A 12,000-nucleotide genomic window follows, 5' to 3' on the forward strand; every position below is an offset into this window, starting at 1 on the left:
CTTAAAAGATGAGTTTGATGTCTGTGGCAAGTGTTAATTTACTTGTGTACATATTTTGAACCCTTCTAAGTATGGTTTTTTAATGGGCTCTTTCTCTTCCCACATTTGATTGCTGGCCAACAGAATGCACTTGCATTGTTACCCTGGCTCCAGCAAATGGTGTTTTTCAGCTTGTCTTTGGAAATTTTTGCAGACTGCCTGGGATAGCTTAAATCCAGTAATATTCAGTAGTATTTAAAGCAAAATCTCAAATATCATGTAAAAATGTCTTAAAACCATTGTTTCAAATTAGATTATCCCTCTGAGAATTGCATTTGCATTCTGCACCAGAGCAAACAATTAGCAATATTATAATTTACATGCAGAACAAAACAAATGTTGTTCAAGGTTTATTTCTTTTATTCTTTACATTTTTTATCCTTTTTAAAAAAAGGTATTACATTAAAAAATCTTGTAATTTGAAAACCAGCTGACTTATTGTGGGATGAACTTCTACAGATGTTGACAGTTTTCTGGAAACCACCACAAAGTGGTTATTCTTTAATTATTCTTTTTCTGAGGATGGTGACTTCAGCTTGTACAAGGGGGCATTGCTACAAATTGAGGGGTGATAGATTTAAGACAGATGTCAGAGGCAGGTTCTTTACTCAGAGAGTGGTAAGGGCGTGGAATGCCCTGCCTGCAAATGTAGTTAACTCAGCCACATTATGGGCATTTAAACAGTCCTTGGATACGCATATGGATGATGATGGGATAGTGTGGGGGATGGGCTTAGATTAGTTCACAGGTTGGCGCAACATCAAGGGCCAAAGGGCCTGTTCTGCACTGTATTGTTCTATGTTTTATGCGCCACTGTAGGAATAGTTTGAAACTATTAGATTAAAAGATCTTCCACATTCAGTTGTAACAGGAAATGGGAATACGTTACAGTAACTTTTATTCTTTATTCACTTGATTTATCTTCTTCAAACTTAAGAAAATATGTCTAATGTGATTCCACAGCTACCCAAGGCAAAATCCATTACTTCAGCATAATTTGAGGCCAGCTGGACTTCTGACCTACTTTGCTGCTGCTTGCTTGGTATCATGCAGCAGACTGCCAAGAGTCTGGCAGTTCATGAAGGTTGTGATCAGTGGTTGGATGTTTGTTATTTTATTGTGAGTTGTGTCATGTCAGCAGCTTCCTAAATTTACTGTAGAAAGAATTAGGTGTTTTTAAAATATCAATACTAAATCATTGTTGCTATTTTAAAGATCCATATGGCACAGAGAGAAGTAATTAGCTCAACAAAATAAAACGTGACAGGAAACTCCTATGATAATTCTGAATTTGATTTTAATTGTTCACTTCAATTGTACAGGAGTTTTAAATACAAAATAAATTAAAGCAGTATCTTGTTTGTACTTTTTTAATGCTGTTTTTGTTTCTCCCCTTTTCTAAGTACCTGAGGAACTTGGATCCAAATTCAGCATATTATGATCCAAAAACGAGAGCGATGAGGGAGAATCCCTATTCCAACACTGGCAGAAACCCAGATGAGTATGTGATTTTAAAATGCTTAGTCTGTTCAATAATGGTCACAGCAGCCCAAATATCTAACTACGTTGTCTATAAAAGGACTTTGTCAAATAAATGATATCCAGGTTGCATTTGCCTCATTTAAATGAAAGGATACAATGTATTGAATTTAGTTAACTAACTCTCCGGATCTTAATGAGTACTTGGTTGAATTTAAGACAAAATTTAAGAAATTATACGATCCCAATAAATAGAGGAAGCTCAAAATTACTGAAAGTGCAATTTTGCACTCCAGTTTTGATAAATGCTGTCATTTAAAGTTCATGTGAACTTTAATTTGTTTTTCTATTTTCCACTGTATATTTCTATCTTTTTTGTAAAGTAGTTGAATGCATTCTTTGTAAGAAAGGCTAGTCTGATCTTATTTTGTTTGAGTATTTAAGTAGCATTTATTACTAGTACTCATTCAGTATATATGTTTAGCCCATTTCATTGGGCAGTTAAGAGTCAAACACATGGTTAGTGTTCTGAAGCAATCTTTGGATTATAAAGGCAGGAATGGCTGATTTCTTTCCCTGGAGAACCAGACGAGTTTTTATATCAAGGAGATGTTTTATGGTCACCATAAGTGACTTCTTATTCCAGATTTGTTTAGTTCATTGCATTTATTTTGTTTAACTGGCATAATTGGATTTGAATTAGTTCTGCTGGATAACTGATCTAAGTATGTGGGTTGCAAGTCCAAAACCTATCACAATGCTCCTGCTATCTTGAGCAGATTCTTTCACTGCAGCCACTGCACCACAACCTAACCATACAAAAGTGCTGTGAGCAATAAACACAGCTCATTTCCTTAAGGTGCAAAATATTATTATTTTGTAATATGCTTTTGTTGACAATGCTTCTGGAATTTGTGGCTTGGAAGTAGGTGGTATTGAGTCTTTGCTACATCCACTTTATAATCCCTCTGTATGTAGTACATCCAAATTTCAGGCTCACTGAAGATTCTCCCTCAAAATACGTTTTTGGCCAAGCTTGGAGTCACTCTTCTAAATCTCCACCTGTGGCTCACAGATTATCTTTGTCTGATTCCCCTTTTTATAGGGTATCTTAGAATTCTAGGTAAAACACATTACAAATGAAAGTTACTGATGCCCAGAAAATAAACCATTTGGTGTTCGTGTACAAAATATTACAGCTTGAATCATTCAATACAGTACACTTTGTGTTAGGTATCTGTATGATGCAAGCCTGAAATACAGAAGGATTATTAGGTGGATATAGCAAAGACTCTTACCATCTACTTTCAAGCCACAAATTCCAGAAGCAGTGTCGACAAAAGTGAGTAGAGAGGAGCATTGTATAGCTTGAGTAGGCTTCCATTGCTGAAGGATGAGGTTGTGAAGGGACTTGGATATATGTTTGAAATTTTAACGAATTAGTGCCAGGTTACAGAACTGATGTAGATTAGTTTTTTCATCTGGGTTGTATTAAGCTGATGTGTTTAGAAGGCAGGAGAGAGATGGAATCTTTGAGTTTGGAAGTGACAGATGCATGGGTGTCTCCTCTGTAAAAGATGGATAGAGGCAAAGATGTAGATGAGTGATTCTAAAGAGGTGGTTGTGATCAGTTTTGATAAAAGATGGCAGAAACATAATGGTGTGTCCATGCAGCGTGCCCGCTGAGCTAAGAATTGTGTTTTCAAATGTCAAAGGGCACAATTGAATGAAAGTGATGAGTCAAGGATGGATGTGTGTGGAGGCATATTTAATTGTAAATGTTGAAACTTGAAGAGGGTGCATAGAGATGTTAAATGTTATTGCTCAACATCTAATAAGATGAAAAGATGCTGATAGATTTGTGAATAAAATTTTGCATTTGTTTTTTCCAGCTTATCGTTTGTTTTACTTGCTCAAAAATCTTCACCAAACAGAGCAAATCCTGAACAGCTAGGGAGTCTAGTTTTGAACATGAAGTTTGTTTTAAAGTTAATTGGATAATTAATGCTTAATCTATCTTCATTAAAATAGCAACTATACTTCAAAATTTTAATTGACTATGACGAGTACTGAGATGTTATGATGTTGTAAAATATACCCGATGAATGGAAGGTATTTTCTCACCTAGAGGTGCCATATTGCTAGAATCTTATCTTCTGTTGTATCTTTTTATTCTAGAGTTGGCTACGCAGGAGATAACTTTGTACGATACACGGGTGACACCGTTAAAATGGCACAGACACAATGTAAGTTCTCTAACATCTGAACTTGAGAGGTTTCAAGGCTCTATCTCTTTCTATGTTTACAACTGTGACAGTTTCATGAACATTTTTTCCCCATAGTGTTTGCCTGGGAGGCTTATGAGAAAGGTTCAGAGGTTCATCTCCAAGCTGATCCTACGAAACTTGAAGTCCTTCACCAGTCATTCAAGGTTAAGAAAGAAGAGTTTGAGAAACAACAGAAAGGAAGCATATTAGAGAAGGTACAACACACAGTAACTTTCAGATTGTATAGTGTCATAAGAGTTGCATCTTTTAAAAGTTACAAACAGACTTAGCACCTCATCGTTTACATCTGAAAAACTTTGAGTCCGTTCTTTTGAAAAGTCATCAGGCTCCTAATCAACATGGATATTTTGGGTTGAGTCTCCCTGCCTACTTTATCAGAACATGCACCAGCAGAAAATATCCCACACTGTTGTCATAACTGTAAGGGCAATAATTTCAAACAAGCCTAAAGTGCTCACCTGCTAACTTGATGTTGTGTGACTGGCAGAGTTTCTGCATTAAAAGAAAAAATGAAGTGATGAATATATTATCAGAAACCTCCTGAGACTTCAAGTTGTTTGTTGCTTTTTCTGTTGGGAAACTCCATTTCTGTGCCAAATGGAAATATAGACTGATGAAAGTCCATGTTGACTGAGGCAAACATGTCCCATACACTGTTCCTGCAGCTAGAGTAAACTTAAGACTTGTGTGAGAAAAGGCACTGGATTGCTCAATGCTGAAAAAAATATGATAGGAAGGGAGAAACAAGAATATTATCAATGCTGTAATTCTTTTTGGGTCCAGATTGTTATAGTGATTGATTGCAGTACTTTGAAGACAGCTAATTTTTATATCAGTTGCAAAGATTAGCTGTTGTAATTGAAATCAGACAACATAAATTGGTTTGCTTTTTATGTAATGCATGATATATGTAAGTAGAGATCCATTATTTAAAAGATTCTCATTCCATATTCAAACATTGTATCTGTGGCATTGAGACCAAATTTGAATGGATACCATATTGCTGTGAATGATTACATTTCTCTTTACAGTCTTACCATAACACTTCACCCCAACAGATAAGGGCAGTTGAGGAGTGTGGGTTGGGTGGGAGGTGCTGGTGGAGGGAGGTGTGGGAAGAAGTGTCAATGATCCCTTCTCGAAGGGCAGTGTACTTAACTGCACACAGTATGTGAAACAAGGTAACTGAGCTTGGAGCGTAGACTGAATTTGACAGGTATGATGTGTGTATCAGGGCTGGGAATTAACTATCCAAGCGTACATATCCCATTGAAAGGACTGGAAGATAGGCAAGGGAGAAGGGTTACCTTGTTAGTAAGAAATTTCATCATATTACTTGCTATTGGTTTACAGACAGAAGGCATAGAATCTGTGGGGGAGAGTTGAGAAACTGCAAAGGTACGAAGACTCTGATGGGAGATTTTCTGATGAAGGATCACCAGACCCTAAATGTTAACTCTGTTTTTTTCCTTCACAAATGCTGCCAGGCCTGCTGAGCTTTTCCAGCAACTTTGTTTTTGTTCGACTCTGGGAGTAGTTCATAGACCTCCTAGCAGTAGTCAGGATTGGGGAAGAAAATAAATTGGGAGAGAGGAAAGGCACTGTTACAACAATCATGGGTGACTTCATGGTAGACTGGGAATATCGGGTTGGTAGTGGATCTGAAAAGAAGAAATATGTTGAATATCTGCAAGATGATTTTTCTTTTTGGATCAGCTTTTGATGGAGCCACAAAGGAGTAGGAAGTTTTAGATTTAGTGATGTGTAATGAGACAGATTTGATTAGGGAGCTTAAGGTGCAGGAACCTGTACAGGGCAGTGACCATAACATGATAGAGTTCACGCTGTAGTTTGAGAGGGAGAAGCTGGAATCAGATGTAACAGTATCACAGTTGAGTAATGGTAACTGCAAAGACATGAGGGAGAAGATAGCCAGATTTGTTTGGAAAGAGAGCCAAGCAGAGAAGATGGTGGAGCTGCAGTGGCAGGAGCGTCTGAGGCTAATTTGGGAGGCACAACTGAAATTCATCCCAAGGAAAACAGAACATGCTAAGGGGAGGATTGTCAACCATGGTTGCTTCAATGCAGATCCAGACAGTATAAAAGAAAAAGAACATATTGTATATGTTGAAGATTAGTGGGAGGCCATAAGATTGAGAAGCTTTTTCAAAAGCAGCAGATGATAGCTTTAAAAAGGCAGTAAGTGGGAGAAGATGAAATAGGAGATGAATAATGCTAGTAATATAAGAAAAGATTGCAAGAGTCCTTTTCTTAAGATATCTAATGGATAAGACAGGCAAGAATGAGCACTGGACTGCTGGAAAGTGAGACTGGAGAAGTAGTAATGAGGAACAAAGAAATCCTGGAGGAACTGAATAAGCAGTTTGCAACAGTTTTGGCAATAGAAGACTGGCAGCATATCGGAAATTCGAGAGTTGAGGACAGAGGTGAGTGTGGTAGCCATTACTAAGGAGAAGGTGCTGGGGAAGCCGAGAGGTCTGAAGGTGGGTGAATCACCCGGACCAGATGGACTATTCCCCAGAGTTGTGAAGACGGTGTCTGAGGCGATTGTAGGGACATTGGTAGTAATTTTTGAGGAATCGCTGGAGTCAGGGAGGGTGCCAGAGGATTAGAAAATAGCTAATGTAACACTCCTGTTTATGAAAGGAGGGGGGCAGAACACAGGAAACTGGGCCAGTTAGCCTGGCCTCAGTCGTTGGTAAGATTTTAAAGTCCATTATTACAGATGAGATTGGAGTACTTGGAGTGCATGGTTAAATAGGGTTGAGTCAGCCTGGCTTTGTCGAGAGGAGGTCATACCTGACAAATCTGTTGGAGCAGTTTGAAGAGGTAACAAGCAAGTTAGATAAAGTCAAGGCAGTGGATGTGATCTAGTTGGTCTTTGACAAAATGCCACACAAGAGGCTGTTAAATAAGTTAAGACTCCCTGGTGTTAGGAACAAGGTACTCGACAGTGGATTGACTGATTGGCAGAAGACATAAGATTAGAGATAAAGGGTCTTTATCACATTGGCAGCCAGTGACTGGTGGAGTTCTGCAGGGCTCCATGTTCAGACCACACCAATTCACGATATATACTTGCGACCTGGGCGAAGGAACTGGGCATTATTGCTAAGTTTACAGATGAGACAAAGGTAAGTGGAGGGACATGTGATGTTGAGGAACTGGGAAGGCTGTAAAAGGACTTGGACAGGCTACGGGAGTGGACAAAGAGGTGGCACACAATACAGTATGGGAAAGTGAGAGGTTAGGCTCTTGGGTAGGAAGAATCAAGGCATTGACTATTTGCTAAACAAGGAAAGGCTTTGGAAATCTGAAGTGCAGGGGGACTTGGTCCTAGTTCAAGATCCTGTTCAGGTTAACATGCAGATTCACTTGGGAGATACGAAGCCAAATACAATGTAAGCATTCGTTTTGAGATGGCAAGAACATGAGCAGTGATGTACTGCTGAGGCTGTATTAGGTTCTCTTCAGACCATGTTTGGAATACTGAGAAGTTTTCGGCCCTATATCAAAGGAAGGATGTGCTGCATTGGAGGTGGCCCAGATGAGATTTACGAGAAGATCCTGGTGTCGTATGAAGAACTGGATTTGTACTCTTGTGGAGTTTAGAAGAATGGGGCAGTGGGAGTGATGTGATTTGCAATTTATAAAATACTGAGAGGCCTGGATGGAGTGGATGTGGAGAAGATGTTTTAACTAGTAGGAGAGGTTAGGATCCAAGGGCAAAGCCTCGGATTGAAGGATGACTGTTTAGAACTGAGATGATGAGGAATTTCTTTAGCTAGAGAATGGTCAATCTTTAGAACTCATTGCCACAGAAGGTTGTGGAAACCAAGACATTGAGTGCCTTTAAGATAAGGGAAGGTTCTTGATTAGTAAGGAGATCAAGGGTTACAGGGAGAAGGCAGGAGAATGGAGCTGACTAACATATCAACCATGATTGAATGGCAGAGTAGACTCAGTGGGCTGAATGGCCTATTCCTGCTCCTACGTCTTGTGGTCTACCAAATCTAGCCAAAACCTTAAATGTTCCCTCAACTAGCTTCCTGTGAGATTGAAAGATTTTTTTCAAAACTAATCATTTTTGAACCATCACAAAAACATGAATTGAGTAGATTAAGGGTGAAAACATAAGTCATCCAAGTATTTAATGTGAGGCTGGATGAACACAGCAGGCCAAGCAGCATCTCAGGAGCACAAAAGCTGACGTTTCGGGCCTAGACCCTTCTTCAGAGAGGGGGATGGGGTGAGGGTTCTGGAATAAATAGGGAGAGAGGGGGAGGCGGACCGAAGATGGAGAGAAAAGAAGATAGGTGGAGAGAGTATAGGTGGGGAGGTAGGGAGGGGGTAGGTCAGTCCAGGGAAGACGGACAGGTCAAGGAGGTGGGATGAGGTTAGTAGGTAGGAGATGGGGGTGCGGCTTGGGGTGGGAGGAAGGGATGGGTGGGAGGAAGAACAGGTTAGGGAGGCAGAGACAGGTTGGACTGGTTTTGGGATGCAGTGGGTGGAGGGGAAGAGCAGGGCTGGTTGTGTGGTGCAGTGGGGGGAGGGGGCGAACTGGGCTGGTTTAGGGATGCGGTGGGGGAAGGGGAGATTTTGAAGCTCGAGAAGTCCACATTGATACCATTGGGCTGCAGGGTTCCCAAGCGGAATATGAGTTGCTGTTCCTGCAACCTTCGGGTGGCATCATTGTGGCACTGCAGGAGGCCCATGATGGACATGTCATCTAAAGAATGGGAGGGGGAGTGGAAATGGTTTGCGATTGGGAGGTGCAGTTGTTTGTTGCGAACCGAGCGGAGGTGTTCTGCAAAGCGGTCCCCAAGCCTCCGCTTGGTTTCTCCAATGTAGAGGAAGCCATACCGGGTACAGTGGATGCAGTATACCACATTGGCAGATGTGCAGGTGAACCTCTGCTTAATGTGGAATGTCATCTTGGGGCCTGGGATAGGGGTGAGGGAGGAGGTGTGGGGGCAAGTGTAGCATTTCCTGCGGTTGCAGGGGAAGGTGCCGGGTGTGGTGGGGTTGGAGGGCAGTGTGGAGCGAACAAGGGAGTCACGGAGAGAGTGGTCTCTCCGGAAAGCAGACAGGGGAGGGGATGGAAAAATGTCTTGGGTGGTGGGGTCGGATTGTAGATGGCGGATGTGTCGGAGGATGATGCGTTGTATCTGGAGGTTGGTGGGGTGGTGTGTGAGAACGAGGGGGATCCTCTTGGGGCGGTTGTGGCAGGGGCGGTGTGTGAGGGATGTGTTGCGGGAAATGCGGGAGACGCGGTCAAGGGCATTCTCGATCACTGTGGGGGGAATGTTGCGGTCCTTGAAGAACTTGGACATCTGGGATGTGCGGGAGTGGAATGTCTTATCGTGGGAGCAGATGCGGCGGAGAAGGAGGAATTGGGAATAGGGGATGGAATTTTTGCAGGAGGGTGGGTGGGAGGAGGTGTATTCTAGGTAGCTGTGGGAGTCGGTGGGCTTGAAATGGACATCACTTACAAGCTGCTTGCCTGAGATGGAGACTGAGAGATCCAGGAAGGTGAGGGATGTGCTGGAGATGGCCCAGGTGAACTGAAGGTTGGGGTGGAAGGTGTTGGTGAAGTGGATGAACTGTTCGAGCTCCTTTGGGGAGTAAGAGGCGGCGCCGATACAGTCATCAATGTAACGGAGGAAGAGGTGGGGTTTGGGGCCTGTGTAGGTGTGGAAGAGGGACTGTTCCACGTAACCTGCAAAGAGGCAGGCGTAGCTGGGGCCCATGCGGGTGCCCATGGCCACCCCCTTAGTCTGTAGGAAGTGGGAGGAGTCGCAAGAGAAGTTGTTGAGGGTGAGGACGAGTGAGAAAATGAAGTAGATAGAAACGGGCCGTGCGGGGTTGGGGAACAACACAAGTCCTCCTCCTGGACAACACCCCCAGGCCTCCTACCTTCCCTCGACCTCTTCATCTCCAACTGCCGTCAAGACATCGACCGCCTCAATCTCTCCACCCCACTCACCCACTCCAACCTCTCCCCCGCAGAACAGGCAGCCCTTCGTTCCCTCCGCTGCAACCCCAACCTCACCATCAAACCCGCAGACAAGGGTGGCGCAGTGGTAGTATGGCGCACTGACCTCTACATCGCCGAGGCCAGACGCCAACTCTCCGACACCACCTCCTACCGCCCCCTCGATCATGACCCCACACCCGAGCACCAAACCATCATCTCCAACACCATTCATGACCTCATCACCTCAGGGGACCTCCCACCCACAGGCTGCAACCTCATTGTTCCCCAAACCCGCACGGCCCGTTTCTATCTCCTTCCCAAAATCCACAAACCTGCCTGCCCTGGTCGACCCATCGTCTCAGCCTGCTCCTGCCCCACCGAACTCATCCCCACCTATCTGGACTCCATTTTCTCCCCTTTGGTCCAGGAACTCCCTACCTACGTCCGTGACACCACCCATGCTCTCCACCTCCTCCAGGACTTCCAATTCCCTGGCCCCCAACACCTCATTTTCACCATGTACATCCAGTCCCTATACACCTGCATTCCGCATGCAGATGGCCTCAAGGCCCTCCGCTTCTTCCTGTCCCGCAGGCCCGACCAGTCCCCCTCCACCGACACCCTCATCCGCCTAGCCGAACTCGTCCTCACCCTCAACAGCTTCTCTTTCGACTCCTCCCACTTCCTACAGACTAAGGGGGTGGCCATGGGCACCCGCATGGGCCCCAGCTATGCCTGCCTCTTTGTAGGTTACGTGGAACAGTCCCTCTTCCACACCTACACAGGCCCCAAACCCCACCTCTTCCTCCGTTACATTGATGACTGTATCGGCGCTGCTCCTTGCTCCCCAGAGGAGCTCGAACAGTTCATCCACTTCACCAACACCTTCCACCCCAACCTTCAGTTCACCTGGGCCATCTCCAGCACATCCCTCACCTTCCTGGATCTCTCAGTCTCCATCTCAGGCAAGCAGCTTGTAAGTGATGTCCATTTCAAGCCCACCGACTCCCACAGCTACCTAGAATACACCTCCTCCCACCCACCCTCCTGCAAAAATTCCATCCTCTATTCCCAATTCGTCCGCCTCTGCCGCATCTGCTCCCACGATAAGACATTCCACTCCCGCACATCCCAGATGTCCAAGTTCTTCAAGGACCGCAACTTTCCCCCCACAGTGATCGAGAACGCCCTTGACCGCGTTTCCCTCAACACATCCCTCACACCCCGCCCCCACCACAACCGCCCCAAGAGGATCCCCCTCGTTCTCACACACCACCCCACCAACCTCCGGATACAATGCATCATCCTCCGACACTTCCGCCATCTACAATCCGACCCCACCACCCAAGACATTTTTCCATCCCCACCCTTGTCTGCTTTCCAGAGGGACCACTCTCTCCGTGACTCCCTTGTTCATTCCACACTGCCCTCCAACCCCACCACACCCGGCACCTTCCCCTGCAACCGCAGGAAATGCTACACTTGCCCCCACACCTCCTCCCTCACCCCTATCCCAGGCCCCAAGATGACATTCCACATTAAGCAGAGGTTCACCTGCACATCTGCCAATGTGGTATACTGCATCCACTGTACCCAGTGTGGCTTCCTCTACATTGGGGAAACCAAGCGGAGGCTTGGGGACCGCTTTGCAGAACACCTCCGCTCGGTTCGCAACAAACAACTGCACCTCCCAGTCGCAAACCATTTCCACTCCCCCTCCCATTCTTTAGATGACATGTCCATCATGGGCCTCCTGCAGTGCCACAATGATGCCACCCGAAGGTTGCAGGAACAGCAACTCCTATTCCGCTTGGGAACCCTGCAGCCTAATGGTATCAATGTGGACTTCTCGAGCTTCAAAATCTCCCCTTCCCCCACCACATCCCTAAACCAGCCCAGTTCGCCCCCTCCCCCCACTGCACCACACAACCAGCCCTGCTCTTCCCCTCCACCCACTGCATCCCAAAACCAGTCCAACCTGTTCTTCCTCCCACCCATCCCTTCCTCCCACCCCAAGCCGTACCCCCATCTCCTACCTACTAACCTCATCCCACCTCCTTGACCTGTCCGTCTTCCCTGGACTGACCTATCCCCTCGCTACCTCCCCACCTATACTCTCTCCACCTATCTTCTTTTCTCTCCATCTTCGGTCCGCCTCCCCCTCTCTCCCTATTTATTCCAGAACCCTCCCCCCAT

At 44.9% G+C, this 12,000-nt stretch overlaps 1 protein-coding gene across 1 annotated transcript in view; it reads left to right on the forward strand.

Moving 5' to 3' along the window:
- The window catches only part of slu7 (SLU7 homolog, splicing factor), an 83,693-nt gene that overhangs the window by 44,501 nt on the left and 27,192 nt on the right, over window positions 1–12,000 (forward strand). Inside the window, exons 9-11 of the mRNA XM_048543598.2 lie at window positions 1,443–1,540; window positions 3,697–3,764; window positions 3,861–4,000. Coding sequence (XP_048399555.1) covers window positions 1,443–1,540; window positions 3,697–3,764; window positions 3,861–4,000 — 306 coding nt within the window. The remainder of the gene's footprint in view (window positions 1–1,442; window positions 1,541–3,696; window positions 3,765–3,860; window positions 4,001–12,000) is intronic.

This window comes from Stegostoma tigrinum, chromosome 13 (assembly GCF_030684315.1).
Source record: "Stegostoma tigrinum isolate sSteTig4 chromosome 13, sSteTig4.hap1, whole genome shotgun sequence".
Lineage (NCBI taxonomy): Eukaryota > Metazoa > Chordata > Chondrichthyes > Orectolobiformes > Stegostomatidae > Stegostoma > Stegostoma tigrinum.